Source organism: Watersipora subatra, unplaced genomic scaffold (assembly GCF_963576615.1).
Source record: "Watersipora subatra unplaced genomic scaffold, tzWatSuba1.1 SCAFFOLD_105, whole genome shotgun sequence".
Classification (NCBI taxonomy): domain Eukaryota; kingdom Metazoa; phylum Bryozoa; class Gymnolaemata; order Cheilostomatida; family Watersiporidae; genus Watersipora; species Watersipora subatra.
Window position 1 is genome coordinate 106,226 of NW_027045338.1, and position 20,067 is coordinate 126,292.

The window sequence follows — 20,067 nt, forward strand, 5'->3', positions numbered from 1 at the left end:
TGTACGCATTCTGGTCTGACTCTGCATGTACCCCAGAATACAGCATCAGCCATTTCAAAAGTGCCTGCATCATGGAGATCTGCAGGGCTTAGCAATCCTAATACTAAGCCCGCTCGGGCGCAGCTGCTGAGCTGTCTCAAGTTCAACAGTCACTCTCTTCCCTGGAAGTTGAAGAGACAGCTGGTTCTGTTTTTGCTCGATTACGCTATTTGGATGCATCATGAACCTTCTGAGCAAACACATGTTTGACAAGTTCCCAAAGCGGCAAGGAAATCATTGGAAAAAAATAACTACCCAAGAGTCATAGCAGATTGAACCAAGCTGCCTTTCTATGAGATTGTATAGCTGCTTGTGCAGCCACAGTATGTGAAGACTAAAGAGGTCTTTGTAGTTAGCCAGATCAGCAAAAAAAGCTATCTTGAATATGCTTTTTCTGGTGGCCACCTGGTGTGTTGTTGAATTTTAAAAGCAAGTCGCCTTTGCGAATGGTCCTTCTCTGACTTCCGCAATTAGACACAGCCGGCTGCTGCCTAAGACGGTCAAATTGGTGAATGATATGAGGGTGCCAGCAAAGACTGAGATGGTTGTTTGGCGCTTGGTAGCAACTAGGAGTTAATAATCATTAGGAGTGATTGAGGGCTGACTACATCGGTCATTGCTGCCTATCGGTTACACCCGATCTGGTTCCAGGGAAGAAAAGTGGGGCATTGTCTCAACCTAATGTGCCTTTCTCTTTACATCTGTGCCATTAGTACATTCGGCAGCTACACTGGAGTACCGGATTATCAAATAGATGGTGTACCACCCCATCTGGTTTAGTAGCCACATCCCGAGTGTGAATATACCAAAATGGTGAGTACAAGCCTACTTGAAAAACCTTGATTTGGTAATGTGACGTAGCTGCACTGAACTGGGACAGGTCAAGTGGCTGGCATAATTGCCAAAATGCTAATAAAGTATGTTCAGCAAAGGGACGGGAATATGGTGCAAACTTCCAAAGTGGAACGTTCTAATTTGGTATAAAAGAAGCCCATTCTGTCTGACAGCACCCGCATTGACTGGACCAGGAAGACGAAGCAAATGCTGAATGTCAAGATTCAAGGCTGCTGGACAAGGGAATCATTGAGCTAGGTGGTAGTGTAGAAGGATCTGTGACGGTATCTATCTAAAAGAGGGAAAGCGAGTGACGTTTCTGTGTCGATTACTAATAGCTGACACTGTTGTCAAACAGGACACATACCCCCTTTTTTGGATTGATGACAGCATCAATGCGTTTTCTGAAAAAAGGCACTTTTGCTCATGAGAATGAATGTTGGCAAGTACCATTAGACAGCAATGTACAAATAAAGTTTGACATTCTTTACCCGCTCCCGTCTCAGAAAGTGGGAAGTCTTGCCCTCTGCTCTTACCTCCGTGCTGGCCACTCTTCAGTGATTGCTTAAGCCCGTGCTGCATTGCTTGCATTGATAGATGCTCATGTTCTTCCTCGATGACACCGTAGTTGTTGCCCGTGAATTTGACATTAATTTGTAATAATTGTAGGTGGTGCTCTAACGGTTATAACACAGCGGTCTCAAATTGAATCCCGAACAAATGACTTGAAGATAGTTTCCTTTGGAGCATCAAAATATCTTGGAGGAAGTTGAGTGAAACCTGTTCACTGTGCCAAGAATGCACGCAAGACACTCACATTAGAACACTTGATGCTTCGTCGGTCGGTAGAAACTGCCCAAAATTTTCCGGGATACCCGAGATCCTGTCGCATGACCTGGGTGAGGTAGACACTAAAAAGGAGGTAGCTTGAATAGAAGGTACTAGCAGGGACTGGTAGAAACCATGTACCTGTTTAGCAGCCTGAGGGTATGAATTAGAAGCTGATAGAGCTCAGGGACCAGGAAAGTGGCCAAACACATTGAATTCATTCATTTCCAAAGCTACGATCTAACCGGGCGCTGGAGGCCCAAACTTTTTCTATAGCTAGCTACGATGCTGCTCAGTCTACCTACCAGCTATCAGAGAAACGAACCTCTGGAAGACTCACACCCTTGATCACTGTGAACAGCTAGGAAGGACGATCAACCGGCTCCGCAGACGGGGTACTGGACAAGAATGACAGCTACAGTGAACAGACTAATCAAGAGCTGTAAAGTCTGCAAGGCTGCAACATCCAGTGGTATTAAGACAGCCAGCCATCTACATACTTGTAGATTATGCTAGACAGAAGGCAATCCTGGACCTGATGAGACTGATTTCAGAGAATCTGAGAATAAGCAAGTTGATTTTGGTAACCTTGGTCCACTTTACAAAGTGGTAGGATAACCTACCCCTCTTGAAAGCCACCCTTTCAGAAGTGGCAACTGCATTGAACTAACAAGTGTTTTTATAATGGGTAATCTGACCAGAAGGCACAGATGGAGAGTGAGCAGATGAGCAAGCCACGTCGACTCATGCAGTAGAGAAAACTCATACTACATCTTATCACCCCAAAGCCAACTGCCATTGTCGAGCAGAACAATCGACAGCTGGGCATTTCTAAGCAAGCACTGCTACTGATTAGGAGTAAAAAAAGTGGAACTGGTTGCTTTTTCATTAGATGTGAGCATAATGCTGCACACCACACTCTGCCATTGGAGAGACGGCTAACTTGCTGATGGTAGGAGTTGATGCTTCTAGATCAGCTGAAATTTCAGCTTTTGTGCAATTATCTGCCCTTTCCAGTTAACCAGTTCTCTCACAAAGACATCGGCATCACTGCTTCAAAATCTACTATTCATCCTACTCCAAGAGTACCTGTCAGTACAGCTGTGGAAAATTTAAGTGAGGTTATCCATTATTTAGCAGAGACGTGAGGGAATTCTGTTGGAGAGAGAAAGTTAGAAAGAGAGTAGTTGCTGAGCTTGCTGAGATCGGAAGAGGAGTCTATATTTTTGTTTTAGAGCACAGGCCTGGCCACTTAGATGGCGCAGACGAGCTACCTGGTAACTCAAAATTGTTCTGACCAGGCTGCCTTTTCAGGAAAATCTGCTGCCAGTAAAAATGCTTGAGTACCAACACACTGGGTCAAAACTCTATTGACTATAGATAAGACCATACTGACTGCTATAGTGACTTTTACATCAATGTTGAAAAGCTCACTGATTGAGCCACCTGAAAGGATACATGAGCATCTCGACAGGTGAGAGGAGGTAGAAAAGGCCTAGTTGGTCAAGCCGGCTCAGATGTTGTGAGTAATCGAGACCAAGTCCGATTGGTTGCTGGCTCCAATGCCACGACTTTCACTAGGGCTGAACAATGAGCTAGCAGAGTTTTTAACGAAACACAAAAAGGAAGCTGTTTTCTTCAAGCAAATCATTGACGGCAGCACCTGCGAGCAGGTGAAGGACACACTGAAAAAGCTTGGCAAGTCTAGCTTGCGGAAAGTGATGATGAGTGCGCACAGGAGCCGGCAGCACATTTTACAGTATTTAGCTGTCTACATCTGCCCCTGCCAGTACCAACGTATCCCCAGAGCTCGGCTCATGGCCTCTAGAAAGCGCATCAGAAAACAGAATGTAGTGATGAGGCTCACCTGAATGACCATGCACATTGCAAATCCTTCTTGCATGCCAGAAGATAGCCGACTGACCTGAAAACATTAGCTTGCAATCTGACAAAGACAGTGACCAGAAAGACTTCCAAAGAGCCAGCAGCCTCATTTGGTACTAAGAGGAAGAAACCAAAGGACCAAGGCTGCCTTGGTTTAGCTAAGCTCACCAGAGTATGTTGCTCTAGGAGCCAATAGCTCACCTCAAATAAAAAAGCTACAACAGACTATAGAAGCGGCTCTTCTGCTTGAAAGCTTCACAAACGTCCTAATGTCTAATCACAAAGATAAGATCGAGAGTTGAAGGGACAGGTTGGCCTGCTTTTTCTGTGCTCATAATCCAAATGAAATGTTGTATAATTGCCAAAAAAGAGAGCCTAAAAACTCCAAAAAGATAGTCAAAACTAACAAGAGATCCGTGTCCTCACACTGCCATGAGCCTAGTGATTATAGGGAGAGAACAAAGCTTTTGCTCAAAAGGAATTACGGTGGTTAAAATTTGGCATCTCACAGGAGCACCTTTGGCTTCAGCTGCTCTCGCTTCTCAGCTATGTGCTGACAGCCTCCAGAGCCTAAAAACAAAGAGCTGTGCAGCAAAGCGCCGTGATGAATAAGAGCTGAAAGACTAATCCTTCGGTCACCATCATCACCGAACTGAGCCTTCCCATCATCCAAGATGGCTCATTCAACCGGGTGATAGACAAAGAAAAAGGGGTGATGCCTATCGCGAAGCAATCATTATATGAAAAATAGCAAGAGTATTGTTAAGCTGTGTGGTGGTGTGCCTACGCTCCATGCATGCTTGCTTATTAGTGTTAGAATGCCATTAATTTATATTTTTTATGTATTTATATCCAAATATATATATTGGTGGCTAACACTCTGTTTCTTCATTGTTTCACAGTCTTGTGAAGAGTAAAGGAATGAGAAGCTTTCAACATATATGTATATATATACATAAGCATATATATATACATATATAAATTGTTTCCTCACCCCGGTTAACCCGTATGGGTGGTAGTTTCTGCCCTAACTCGGGTCTCCTACCAGATACCTGGGAGTTTGAGCACTTGCCTCAAGATCTTAGCTGTTCCCAGTAGCGCACTTTTCTGCAACTCACCTGAGCTGATTGCTATTGGTAATTGGCCAAGCCACATTTTAAGCGACGGTGTTATTGCGCCCAGTGCCCCAATGACTACTGAGATTACAGTTTTTCTTACATCCCAGCATTTTTCAATCTCTTCTCCAAGAGGGAGATATTTCTCTACCTTTTCTCTTTCTTTTGTGTCTACATTGTAGTCATTGGGTACTGCTAAATCTATTATAGTAGCCTTCTTGTTCTCCTTGTCCACCACCACTATATCTGGTTGGTTTGCTAGGACATGCTTGTCAGTCCAGATTAAGAAGTCCCAGAGGATCTTAGCGCGGTCGTTTTCATTGACCTTACCAAGAGTTTCCCACCAGTGTTGTGATTTATTAAGGCCATACTCGTCACATATAATTCTATACACAACACCTGCGACATGATTATGTCACCCAGGGTATGCAACTGCTAGCTGCTTGCATTCACTGATGATGTGTTGGATGGTTTCAGGGGCATCTTTGCACAGCCTGCATCTAGGATTGTCTCCAGTGTGATAGATTTTTGTTTGGAGCTGCCTTGTAGAGAGAACTTGCTCCTGGCTGCCATAATTAGCGAGTCCGTAGTGGCCGTTAGGTTTCCTTTGTTCAGCCACATATATGTCTGGTGAAGATCGCCAACCTCAGATATTTGTCGGTGGTAAGCACCATGAAAAGGTTTCGTGTGCCAGTCAATTTTCTCATCGTCAGGGCGAAGGTCCATTGTAAGAGCAGCCGATTGAAATTCAGCTAGCAACTTATCTGAAGTGGCCATAGAGGCTGCATAGGCTTTGATGCTTTGCTATTTCTCTTTCACTGTCTGCTGTACACTTTTGAGTCTCCTACCGCCATCTTTCCTATCGCGTTATAATGTAGTAGTATCAGATTTTGGGTAGAGTACTCCATGCATGGTCAGAAGTTTGCGAGTTGCTATATCTGTTTCTTTGATGGCTCCTTCAGTCCACTTTATAATGCCTGCTGGATATCTTATTACTGGCAGTGTGTAGATATTCATTGCTATGACTTGGTTCTTGGCATTGAGTTGGCTCCGTAGGACCTGCTGAACGCGTTTCATTTATTCAGTGATGGCTTTGTGACGTAACTCGGCTTCGTGGTTGATGTTGCTTTGCATAATCCCCAAGTACTTGTACCCTTCTTCTATATCGTTGATGGTACCATTTGGCATTCTTAGGCAATCTGTGAGCATAAAATGGTTTTTATTAAAAATTAGCCTTCTACATTTTTTAATACCAAAGGTCATTCCGATGTCCTTGCTGTATACCTGAGTGAGGTGTATTAGTGAATCAATGTCCCTTTCTTTGTTAGTGTACAGCTTGATGTAAACTATGTAGAAGAGGTGGTTTATCTTGGTGCCACTCCTAAACTGGTACCCATAGCGAGTCTTTTCCAGCATATTGCTTAGAGGGTTTAGGCATATGCAGAAGAGCAGCGGTGATAAGGAGTCACTTTGATAGATGCCTCGCTTAATTTTTACACTCGCCATATTTTTGCTATTAGCCTCCAGTTCCGTCTTCCATTTGGTCAGTGACATCTTGATGAATGCCACAAGAGCAGGGTGAACCTTGGACATACTGAGGCATTCAAGTATCCTAGTATGAAGAATTGAGTCATAGGCCTTTTTGTAGTCAATCCAAACCATGGCAATATTGGTATGCCTTCTCCTGCTGTCTTGACAGACCGTCCGATCCACCAGTAACTGATGTTTGACTCCTCGGGTGTTTCGCTTAATTTTTTTCTGAGCACTGGTCATATAGTGACTCATGTGCTCTTCCAGTTTGTCTGCAACTATTCCTGAGAGCAGTTTCCAGGTGGTGGGCAAGCACGTTGTTGGTGGATAGTTCTTGGGAATCAGCCCCTGCTTTGGATCTTTTATCAGAAGTACAGTTCGTCCTTTGGTCAGCCATTCCAGATGGTCACCTTCTTCTATTAGGCATTCCATCTGCTTAGCCATTTTAGTGTAAAGTGATGTCAATTTCTTTAACCAAAAAGCTTGAATCATGTCATAGCCAGGTGCTGCCCGGTTTTTCATATGCCGCACTCTGCACTTGATGTCCATTTCGCTGATGGTGAGTCCTTGCTGTGCCACAGTGTGTTGGTGGCTCTGTTTAAGCCTCTTCAGCCAATTTGCAGTGGTGTTATGAGCAGTCTCCTTCTCCCAGATGTCCTTCCAGAACTTTGAGGTGCTGTATTGGGGAGGATCTGACATTGGCCTCTGCAGTTCACCTTTGAACTGAGAATACACTTTAGATGGATTATTTATGAACAGTTTGTTCATTCTCTTGTTATCCCGCTCTTTGGTGTACCGCTTCAGTTGTGCCGAGAGTCCTGCTAGCTGCTGTTTGGCAGATCCTAGTGCTTCTATTGTGGCTTCCCTTTTTGGATGCTCCAAACTGTGGTTAGATCTTTCACTGAGCCTACTAACATTCTTGCGCAAGTCCTTGATTTTGTTTTGTTGCCTCAGCTGCCAAGATGGAATGGCTTGAAGCCTTGTTGACAGTGGCTTAATACCCATCTCCTCCAAGACGAACTGACAAGCATGTCCTAGCAAACCAACCAGATATAGTGGTGGTAGACAAGGAGAACACGAGGGCTACTTTATTAGATATAACAGTACCCAATGACTACAATATAGCCAGCAACTAAAAGGTAGAGAAATATCTCCCTCTTGGAGAAGAAATTGAAAAATGCTGGAATGTAAGAACAACTGTAATCCCAGTAGTCATTGGGGCACTGATCGCAATAACGCTGGCGCATAAAATGTGGCTTGCCCAAGTACCAACAGCAATCGACTCAGGTGAGTTGCAGAAAAGTGCGCTATTGGGAACAGCTAAGATCTTGAGGCGAGTGCTCAAACTCCCAGGTCTCTGGTAGGAGACCCAAGTTAGACCAGAAACTACTACCCATATGGGGTATCCGGGGTGAAGAAACAATTTTTTTTGCATAAATCCATACATATATAATTACTGAATACAAGAAACGCCTTCAGCAGGTCCTACGCGCCAGCTCAAAGCCAAAAACCAAGTCATGGCAATAAATACCCACGCACTGCCAGTAATAAGATATCCAGCAGGCATAATAAAGTGGACTGAGGAAGCCATCAAGGAAACAGATATAGCAACTCGTAAACTGCTGACCATACATGGAGCACTCCACCCAAAATCTGATACTACTATATTGTATCTCGATAGGAAAGATGGCGATAAGGGACTCAAAAGTGTACAGAACAGTAAAGGAGGAAGAGCAAAGCATCAAAGCGTATGCAGCCTCTATGGCCACTTCAGACAAGTTGCTAGCTGAATTTCAATTGTCTGCTCTTACAATGTACCTTCGCCCTGGTGACAAGAAAATTGTCTGGCACACGACACTTTTTCATGGTGCTTACCACCGACAAATATCTAAGGTTGGCAATCTTCACCAGAAATATATGTAGTTGAACAAAGGAAACCTAATGGCCAATACAGAGTCGTTAATCATGGCAGCCCAGGAGCTAGTGCTCCCAACAAGGCAACTCCAAACAAAAATCTATCACACTAGTGACGATCCTAGATGCAGACTGTGCAATGATGCACCTGAGACCATCCAACACATCATCAGTGGATGCAGGCAGCTAGCAGGGAACGCATACACTGAGCGGCATAATCATGTCGCAGGTGTTGTGTATAGAAGTCTATGTGACGAGTATGGCCTTAATAAACCACAACACTGCTGGGAAAGTCCTGGTAAGGTCAATGAAAATAATCGCGCTAAGATCTTCTGGGACTTTTACATCCGGACTGACAAACATGTCCTAGCAAACCAACCAGATGTAGTGGTGGTGGACAAGGAGAACAAGAGAGCTACTATAATAGATATAGCAGTACTCAATGACTACAATATAGACAGCAAAGAAAAAGATAAGGTAGAGAAATATCTCCTTCTTGGAGAAGAGATTGAAAAACGCTGGGATGTAAGAACAACTGTAATCTCAGTAGTCATTAGGGCGCTGGGCGCAATAACACCGGCGCATAAAACTTGGCTTGCCCAAATACCAACAGCAATTGACTCAGGTGAGTTTCAGGGAAGTGCGCTACTGGGAACAGCTAAGATTTTGAGGCGAGTGCTCAAACTTCCAGGTCTCTGGTAGGAAACCCGAGTTAGAGCAGAAACTACCACCCTTACGGGTTAACCGGGTTGAGGAAAAAAATTTTTTTAATTTTTTTATGTATATATATCTATATATCTATTTATATATATATATATATATATATATTCATGTATATATAGTATATATATAAACATATATAAAATATGTCTATATATATAGCTAGTATATATATATATATACTAGCCATATGTATATATATATAGTTAGTCTATATATAGTATATATATACTAGCTATATATATAGCTAGTATATATAGCTAGTATATGTATTTACTAGCTATATGCTTATACTAGCTTTATATATAGCTAGTATATGTACTATATATACTAGCTATATATAGTATATAGCTATTATAGAGTTAAGTATATATTATAGAGCTACTATGTATACATTTGAAAAAATATTACGAAGAAAGTAAACTTTTAGTAATGGCGCTAGACTACTAAAAGCGCTAGACAATGAGCGCAATTACTAAAAGTTCACTTTCTTCGTAATATTTTTTCAAATATTTCATACTCCACTAATTATCTTTTAGGTTTTTAGTGTAGAGTTCTCTTTTTATATGCTTTTGTACCTGCTTTTAGTTAATATATTCATATATATACAGTATATATATATTTATATATATATACAGTATATATATATATATGTATATATATATATATGTATATATATATATATATATATAGATGTCAAGTGTATATGTATATATGTATATGTATATATATATATATATATATATATATATATATATGTATATGTATATATGGAAGTCAACTCTCATTGGTAATGGGATTTGTGTCCCTTGCCAAAGCTCTGAGCTGCACTGATGAGGCTTCAATAGCCGAAACAGTACTGTCTGTAGCATGAGTATATATATATATATATATATATATATATATATATATATAAATACATATGTATAGATATATATATATATATACATATATATAGATGTAAATGTAAATGAAATGTTGTATAATTGCCAAAAAAGAGAGCCTAAAAACTCCAAAAAGATAGTCAAAACTAACAAAAGATCTGTGTCCTCACACTGCCATGAGCCTAGTGCTTATAGGGAGAGGACAGAGCTTTTGCTCAAAAGGAATTACGGTGGTTAAAATTTGGCATCTCACAGGAGCACCTTTGGCTTCAGCTGCTCTCACTTCTCAGCTATGAGCTGACAGCCTCCAGATCCTAAAAACAAAGAGCTGTGCAGCAGAGCGCTGTGATGAATAAGAGCTGAAAGACTGATCCTTCGGTCACCATCATCACCGAACCGAGCCTTCCCATCATCCAAGATGGCTCATTCAACCGGGTGATAGACAAAGAAAAATGGGTGATGCCTATCGCGAAGCAATCATTATATGAAAAATAGCAAGAGTATTGTTAAGCTGTGTGGTGGTGTGCCTACGCTCCATGCATGCTTGCTTATTAGTGTTAGAATGCCCTTAATTTATATTTTTATGTATTTATATCCAAATATATCTATTGGTGGCTAACACTCTGTTTCTTCATTGTTTCACAGTCTTGTGAAGAGTAAAGGAATGAGAAGCTTTCAACATATATGTATATATATACATAAACATATATATATATATATATATAAATTGTTTCCTCATCCCGGTTAACCCGTATGGGTGGTAGTTTCTGCTCTAACTCGGGTCTCCTACCAGATACCTGGGAGTTTGAGCACTTGTCTCAAGATCTTAGCTGTTCCCAGTAGCGCACTTTTCTGCAACTCACCTCAGCTGATTGCTGTTGGTAATTGGGCAAGCCACATTTTAAGCGACGGTGTTATTGCGCCCGGTGCCCCGATGACTACTGAGATTACAGTTATTCTTACATCCCAGCATTTTTCAATCTCTTCTCCAAGAGGGAGATATTTCTCTACCCTTAGCTCGGTCATTGACATTCATTGACCTTACCAAGAGTTTCCCACCAGTGTTGTGATTTATTAAGGCCATACTCGTCACATATAATTCTATACACATATATATATATATATATATATATATATATATATATATATATATATATATATATATATATATATATATATATATATATATATATACAGTGAAACTCGGATCACTCGCCCTCGGATATCTCGAACACATGGGTAACTCGAACGGATTTGTTTGGTCCGTTCCCACGCAATGATAAATTGCTTGAGATAACTCGACCTGAACATCATTAACTCAAACGGTTTTTTGCCCAACGAACACTGAGATGGTTGTTATCACTTTAGAATATCACTTTATTCCAAGCCATAGAGATAAACAACAATTTTTAGTAGTTCTTAGGCATCATTATTACTACTATCGGCAAAATATTTTTGTTAACAACTTTTCTAAAGGTTCCAAAAAATCAAATTTTACTAAGCATCTGCTTGAGGGCAGCCTTCCGCATGCAAGGAGAAGCGAACTAACTGTCAGATAAAACTTTAAGAAAAATCGGCAAACTGTTTTTTGTTAAAACGCTCAAAAGAACAATATGTCTTTTTTTCTGAGAGTTTCAACCGCGATCAGGTTTTGCTTATTTTAATTTGAAAACGTCCTAGGAGTCACATCACCTAAAACAAACAAACGAATCTAAAGTAACAATAGAAAATATTTATACTTTCTCATAAAAATTGTTAAAACATTACATGAGATGTCCCTTAATTCTTGCAACAAGCAATCAATGTTTTTGGTTTATATATAGTTGTTATATGTATTGAAAAATACAATAAAACATGCACTCGTGACAGTGTTCTCATTATTTGAACGCTCTGATAACTCAAACCCTTTCTCTCGGTCCCATGAAGGTCGAGCTAGCCGAGTTTCACTGTATATACATGTGTTTCTCAAAATTGGCGTATCCGTATGTGTGATAAAAAAAGTGTTTGCTTGGAATCATAGTTTTTGTTTAACAAATAATTGCAGTTATCATTCAAACTTTTAAGTTACTCTTAAGTTTAACAGTCAATCTATCACTTGTAGACATGAAACAAAATTGTTAGGATTTGTTTTGACATATCGACTCTCTTGGAATAATCATGTCGACACTGTTTGTAGTAAGGTCACGAAGTCATTGACTTTGCTCCAGTTTTGCAGGCCATACATGAACTCAAAATCTGCTATTGCATTTTATTATCAGTTTATATTTTGCCATATTATTTATGGTATCCACATTTATTATAATCTAGCTCCAAGATATGTCACTAAGGATTTATTTTTGTTGCAAAAAAGAGCATTTCGACTCATTGCAAATTTACATCATATGCCAGCATATATTATTCCAACAAATGATCTTTCCAAATCTCTGCGTCTTCTTACTCTGCCTATGCTAAATATTTATTTTACTTCAATTCAATGTTTCAAGTTTTTTCATGGTTTGTGTCCTCGTTTTTTACATGGCAATTACAGGTTCTTAACTCATTTCAACTTACGTGATATGAACAAATTGCATACAATCACTAACAATCATTTTGAAAATGTCATTGCCAGCTGCTTTAACAATCTTCCACCAAATATCCGTTCTCTTAGCAAAGAAAGGCATTTTAAACACTATTTGTCAGACTATTTATTCAATTTTAATGGCTAACTGTTGCTTTTTTCCCTTTTTTTTGTTTTACTATTGTTGTATGGCCTAATTTGAAAAACATTTCTATTTGTGAAATGAAATTATTGCCAATAAAATACTATATATATATATATATATATATATGAGGAAATAATTCTTTGCAGTTCGAACAAGTTTACAAAGAGTAAACATTTTGAAGGCTTTTTAAATTTGTTCAAACAAGTGTAACTTTTAAACTACACATCAGGAAATAAATGTTTTGCGCCTGCCAAATAAATTAGGAAGCATAATAAAAAACCAGAATTGTCTTTAAATGTAAAGATGAAATTATTATCAAATAATGGCTAAAAAGACTGCTTTGCCACATTACCATAAAAGCTGGTTTGGCCAATAAATCTAAAACAAAATAAAAAATTTTGATAATGTTGAATTAATAATTTTAATCAAAGTATAAGAGTGTTTATATAAAGACCATATATCGGACTGTCTTTGTCTGACGAAACATGGATAGAATGTACAGGCTATTCCTACTCAAAATAATACAACTGTTCACATCAAAACATTTTGTCTTCACAGATATAGCAATCAAACCTTAGGAAAAAAGTGGAAACATGAGTGTAATGCACAATGGAAATGCCATATTTAAAAATTACAAATTAAAAAAAAGGTAACTGTAGCAACAAACTTGCACCTAAAAATGGTTCAAGTTAAAGAATTAAAAATTTTATATTCCCTAATAATACATGTAAAACGTCCGCATTTGGTGTGTGAAATCAAAAAAAGGGTATACAGCATGCGATAAGAGTAATGAGGATGAAGACATAAAACGATAGCTTATCGTAAATGAACGATTGCCAACTATGCAATAAAGCGAACTCTTCAACTCCTCAATGTGCGTCTATATATCTATATAATAATATACTCATGCTACAGACAGTACTGTTTCAGATAGTAAAGCCTCATCAGTGCAGCTCAGAGCTTAGGCAAGGGACACAAACCCCATTACCAATTAGGGTTGACTTCCTGCCACGAAACAACTGAGTTGCCTCACAGACTTTAAGAAAGTCAATATGCTGGCACCAGAGTGCTCAAATCACAAATTGATGAGCTTTGCACAAAGGCGAATAGTGCCACACCTCTCACAGAGTGCTCAACCAAACCGAAGTGAGGGAGCATATACTACACTATATATATATGTATATATATCTATATATAGATATGTATGTATATATATATATATATATATATATATATATATATATATATATATATATATATATATATATATATATATATATATATATATATATATATATATATATATATATATATATATATATATATATATATATATATATATATATATATATATATACATATATATATATACATATATATATACATGTATATATATATATATATATATATATTAGTTTAATTGAACATACACATATGTAGATATCTAAATATTTTGATATTCACTTAAATAAGTTTATACTTTTTTTAAAATAACCACATCAAATATTTGTTCCCAAAATAATTTGATATTTTCATTTATTCAGAAGATGATTTGGAGGCTGGTGCAAAACCCAAATTGCCAAGAGTCATTGAAGGGTCTGGATCAGATAAGCAGTTGGAGTGGGCCACCAATTATTCTTCACCCAGAGGATACCTTCCTCAGATAGTACTTGTACATGAACGAGTTGGTTTACAACAGTGCAGATTCACATGGTACACGTTTTACCTTTGTAATTATTACTTTTAAAATATAGGATATAGTTTTGTAACTTTGATAAACTTTGATAAAAGTTTTAGTCACCAGATAAATAACTGAAGATAAACTTACAGCTTGTTTTAGTTTTAAATATTTAATTATTGTTAGAATGAGATCCATTTAAATCTTTAGCAAACATAAATTATTGTCCGTAAAAGTAATCGATATCACCAATTTCTCAAAACGATATGAGAAAACTCAAAAGCTTTTTCATGCATATGAACAAAATCTTATAAAACCGGAAGAAATTTTGAAATGAAAATATAAAGCTATAAACTTTGAATATTTAGTTTTAAAGGTTTTTGTAAACTATTAATTAATCATACCATCACTATTCATCAAATTTCCTTGAAATGTACAAATTGTTTTTTGGTAAAAACATTACCGAACTCATTTTGGAAAGCAACACAGTTTAAAATGTGAAGTAAATTTTTATGAATACATTAAACTGTGGATATACATATTATATAGACTCGACATATACTATCATTCAAATAGTTTTTGACTGAATCATGTAGATTACTACTTAAATTATTGCGCTCATTATTTGTTAAAAATTTAACAGTGATTTTTTTTTCTACTCTCATTGAAACTTTTAGCATATTTATGTGAATAGTGACAGCGAATACAAAATAAAAAGAAAATACTATGAACACTTGCTGAAAATTGATTCCTCATTTTACAGATTATTGATTAGAAGCCTTCAAAAACAAGCTTCACAGGATAGTGTTTTCATAGGTTCGACCTTCATATATTGTGCTTTCCTATGCAATCAAAGAAGTCGTGACCTGCAATTTTCTCATGTACAGTGTACATTTTATTTTAAGCAAGAATCCCGGAAGGCTGTGGTCAAAGATAATATTTACTTTGATATCACTGCTTTGATAACAAATTGATCAACATTTAGCCACTTTTTTATAAATCATGGGTTTTAGGTCATCTGAAGTATTAAAAGATTATGGTTTATTGTGCTTGTTAATCAGAAAAAAACTCGACTTGCCCATGTACATAATAACACACACACTTTTTTAACTGGCTCAAGGCAGACTGGCATATCTTCAGTAATTTTTCATAAAGATAAAAAAAATTATTGTAATGAGTTTTGGAAAATTAAATATGGTTTAAAAATAGCCTTACTAACATGCGTCTGATATTAGCCTACATGTCAATTTTTGCATGCCAACACTGAAACGAACTGAGATCCTATAATTATTATATCAAATAATTTTGGATTGTAATCGTAGCAAAACAGACTATATTTTGCCATTATTTGCTAATTATTTCTCATTTACATTTAAACGTCCTTCCATTTTTAATTTTTCTTCTGATTTATTTTAGCAAAACACTTATTTTATGTTATGGAATTTTAAATTTGCATTAGTTTTAAAACCCTTTCCGCTGTTTGATTTATTTTTAATTTACAATGTAGTTGTCCAGCTCAAAACCTTTTTTCTTATGGTAAAAATTTTGAAAGTTACAGTTGTTTGAAGAAGTTTGAAAGCCTTTACAGTTGTTTTTATTTTCTCTTAATTTATTTCAATTACACAAAACACTTCTCCCATTTTATGTAATTTGAAAGTTAGAATGGAAAATGTTGTTATATATTAAATACAAATCAATTTTCTGTCCAATTACTTTTTTATTACATCTTTTGCATGCCAACACTGAAATAAACTGAAATTGAATAATTGTATACCAAACAACTTTTGACTTTAATCGTAGCGAAGTAGACTATATTTAGCCATTACTTGCCAATAATTTTTAATCTTTAGTTTGAAAGTTATAATGGCAAATGTTGTTATATGTTTACAACAAATCAATTTTCTCTCCGAAGACTTTTTTATTACTTTTTTTGCCAGGTAGAACAGTTAGTCAGTGTATATAGTTTAAATTACTCAATGTTTTAGCATCTCAAATAGCCTGAAGGTATCTGGAGGTATGGGAAGGGTCATAATACCAATCTGCACTTGGACAATGCAGTGTTACTGCATGAGAGAGTAAGTAAATGTGGTTCTTTCCAATACTGCACACAATCAATTAGATTTTGTAAAACATCAGTCATTAAAATGGCAGTGGGCAGTCTGCATATGTACATTACAGTTATGATGGAAACTATGTTCGAACTATTTTTATGTACAGAAAGCATGACATCATTACCATTGTATATTTACATATACATGTATATGAATAAATATACATGTATGTGTTAATAAGTAGGTGTTAATAACTGGATATACAATAAATATATAAAATAAAGTTATATATAAATATATACCAGCTAAATCTTCGGCATTGACTGAGTTATGAAATTTTTTGCAAATAAAACTTATTTTTAATTTACATATACAAGAGTTACTATTTTAACTTCTAAATAAAGATGATTAATTTATTCCTGTGTTTATGTCTGCATAATTTATGTGGTGCTGACTGCTGTGACTATGACAGCTTTAAATTGATTGCAACCATTTTGTTAGCAATGTGATTTTAACACTTTTTCTTCATGTATGGGCATTCGTTTTGTTCTGGCATAGCTTTGCGCATTTTAGCTGCAGTGTTGAGCATAAAGCCATGAAGTATTAGGACAGTCACTAAGTTTCTGCCTGATTTATTCCATAGTTTAGCCGGTTGAACAATGTATAGTATTAGATAAATACCAGTCAGCAGATATGGAGATTTGGAGTTCAAGCTCAGTTCACAGCAGACTTCTCTTTTTTTAAATATTATCGCCATAACTGTACAGAAAAAAATTAAAACAGGCACCAGTACAATAATCACAAATTCGAAAATAATTGAAAAGTTTATAGCTCACCTCAGCTCAATATGTTAAATTTAGCAAAATGTTTTAAAGATGGCAATGGGCTTCAATGTGTAATGGTCAAGCACCGTGATCAGGGCCGTAGAAATAGAACTCCTCGCCACCAAGATTGTAGGATCTTGCAGGGCCCAAGAGAGGCCCTTACACTAGTAAGAACTTGGATTACTAAAAAGAAAAATCAAAAACCGAGAATCAGACCGAGAAGAAAGCAAAGACGAAAACGTGTAAAAAAAGGGATGGAGCCTAAACTTGAATAAGAATATAAAAATAGCAAGAATTGATCATTGAGGCAGAGTCGTAGTTTGCATTCGTTCTTTGCATGTATATTTTTGTTGCCTGTCTTGCATGTATCGTTATACATATTTACTTAGCAAATATATATTTCATTGGCACTTGGTGTTGTTGTTTGAATGCCTTCAGGAGAATTAATAAAACCAGCAGCTTTTTGTTGCAAATGAAACATTGTTAAAAATAATTAGACAATAGAATTATCCATTGAAAATTATACAATAAAGAGTTGAAAACTTTAATTGCGATGCAAGCAGTAAAATTGCCAGCAATAGAGATCAACTGGAAAAGTTTTTTCTCAGCTTTTTGATGCGGGATTATTGAGTGATCCTCAACAAATTTTACCTGAGTTAAATCAGTTTTCTTGCATCCATGTCAAATGGTACAATTGCTCAAATAATAAACCTGGTCTGCTTGGCAGTTTCAAGCCATAAATGCTCTGTAGCCAAAAGTTTAAAAACATTTCTTACTTCTTATACCACACAATAGTTTACAGTTTAAAACAGCTTATATAAGTGGCAGTTAATGTGGTTTCAATTGGCTAAGTTTTATTGTCATTGAATCAGATTAGTTTCAACAAGTGAGTTTAGCTAATATTCTTATTTGAACCATGACAAGAGCCGCTTCCATCCTAGCATCGAACCATTAAAGTAAGTTGCCCATACAGGAGTTGAACCTGCTCGTTAAGATACACAGATGTGCAACCCTGCACACTATCAATGAACTATACTACAACCTTGCCCCATTAGAAAATAATTGCGCATTTAATCAATACAAGTCATGATTTTTTTACGTAAATAGTACTACTGTACTAGACATGGGCTAGCAACCAATGATTATTTGGCACTAAACATATTTCAGCCAACAGCTTCTAACTGAACATTAAAACCAGTGACATAAAAACGGACACTATTTGAAACATTTATATATATATATATATATATATATATATATATATATATATATATATATATATATATATATATATATATATATATATATATATATATATATATATATATATATATATATATATATATATATATATATTTATTTATATATATATACATGTATAGATATTTACACATAATTATATATAGGTCTGAAAATTTGTGCCAGTGAGTACAAAATACTAAACAAATGTTTACCTCAATGGAAATATACTTCCCCTTTGTTTTTAATTTCTGATTGTTGCGATCTAATGTGAATAATTTTAATTTGAAACAACAATATAAAAGCTACTATAATATGACGATTATACTTGTTCAAACGAATATACATGTACCCAACCAATAGTGCATCAATAAAAAGAATCAAATGTTTTACTAACTACAGCAGTCATACTTTTAATACAATAAAACAAATTTTTTATTTTCTTTGTATGATTAGGAACCTTTAACGATATTATTTAGGTTTCATTTTATGTCAAGCTAATCCATTATACATGTGATAATGGTTGTCATGTATGCGATATAACTGGTTTATACATCTATATTTAATTCGCAGATGCATTTTTTATATATTTCTTCTACCACTATAAAACTCGTTACTTTACAAAACTGTTTGTTATTTATTTTGTAGTTCCAACCTACTTGTACCTTTAAATAATAGATCAACTTTAAAATTTTAGCGATAGTGTGACTGAGAAGCATTACAGCAGAACGTGCAGGTGGACCAAAATTGTTGATCAACAAAGTGGAACCATGTATTTTGTCAGACGATGCCGTTGCATAAAACCCCCACAAGCATAACAGGAATCTCAGTTGCAAAGGTTAATTTTCATGTAGAGAAAGCAATTCTACTATCTTTCGTGATTTATTTATGTAGATACAATGATAAGTGTAGCTAAAGTTTTGAGTGACACTAACATGTGTAAGCTTTTAACTGGAGTATCTTTTACCAAGCTTTCACTATTTAGTTTATTGTAGTTGTTGCTTTTGAGAAATAGTAAATAGACAGTATGGACAGTCACACAATGCTGAATCGTCAGTGGAGATAAAAAGTGAGTCCGGCCTGATAGCCTTTTTACTTTTGTTAATATGATGCTTGAACTTTTGGAATATTTGGATACTAGAACAGCATCTTTGTGTTTTTGTTTTAATCGTGATCTAAACTCATTTTGTTACAGCATTACTATGTGTTAGCCTGCAAGCAACTATGCTTTTCGTCTCATTTGAATAAATGTAGTGTGTGAATAATTGCTAAATAGATGCTTCTTCGTGTCAACAAACTTTAGGCAATGCTTTCACATGCAATGGTTTCAAATTGTTGGTTGTTGGCTAAGTATTACCAAGTTACATCTGACTCTGACAGACAAAACTTTCAGCAACTTTAGAGGTTATTCTAATGCAAAAGAAGTTGTTCCTCTCTTTTAAGTTGTTTCCTTCAAACTCCAAAATGCTAACAGGAGGTTGGAGCAGCTTTAAAATAGTTCATTACCACATAACAATAAGTTCAATGGAAAATGTTTGTGACACGGTTATAACGCTCAAGTTCCCATTTATTTTGTGCAATATGTTTTATTTGCAAGCTCAGATTAGGGTTCTTCTAAACTTAGACATCAAACATGAGTTATTTAAACAAGATCAAGAATGTTACTTCTAACCCAAATCGGAAGATTTTTTTACCAAAGAATGTTGATGGTTTTGTTTTAATATTAATCGCCAATTCCGATATAGTTATTACAGTATTGAGAAAGCTCTGCCAAATACAAATGTATCAGGGGCAGTCAACAGTGTGCACATACGATCAACTGCAT

At 36.3% G+C, this 20,067-nt stretch overlaps 1 protein-coding gene across 1 annotated transcript in view; it reads left to right on the forward strand.

The window, feature by feature from the left end:
- The window catches only part of LOC137410203 (uncharacterized), a 70,780-nt gene extending 51,273 nt beyond the window's left edge, over nt 1–19,507 (forward strand). The window contains exons 8-10 of the mRNA XM_068095781.1: nt 13,995–14,163; nt 16,114–16,203; nt 18,940–19,507. Coding sequence (XP_067951882.1) covers nt 13,995–14,163; nt 16,114–16,203; nt 18,940–19,060 — 380 coding nt within the window. The 3' untranslated portion in view covers nt 19,061–19,507. The remainder of the gene's footprint in view (nt 1–13,994; nt 14,164–16,113; nt 16,204–18,939) is intronic.
- Nucleotides 19,508–20,067: the final 560 nt, after the last annotated feature.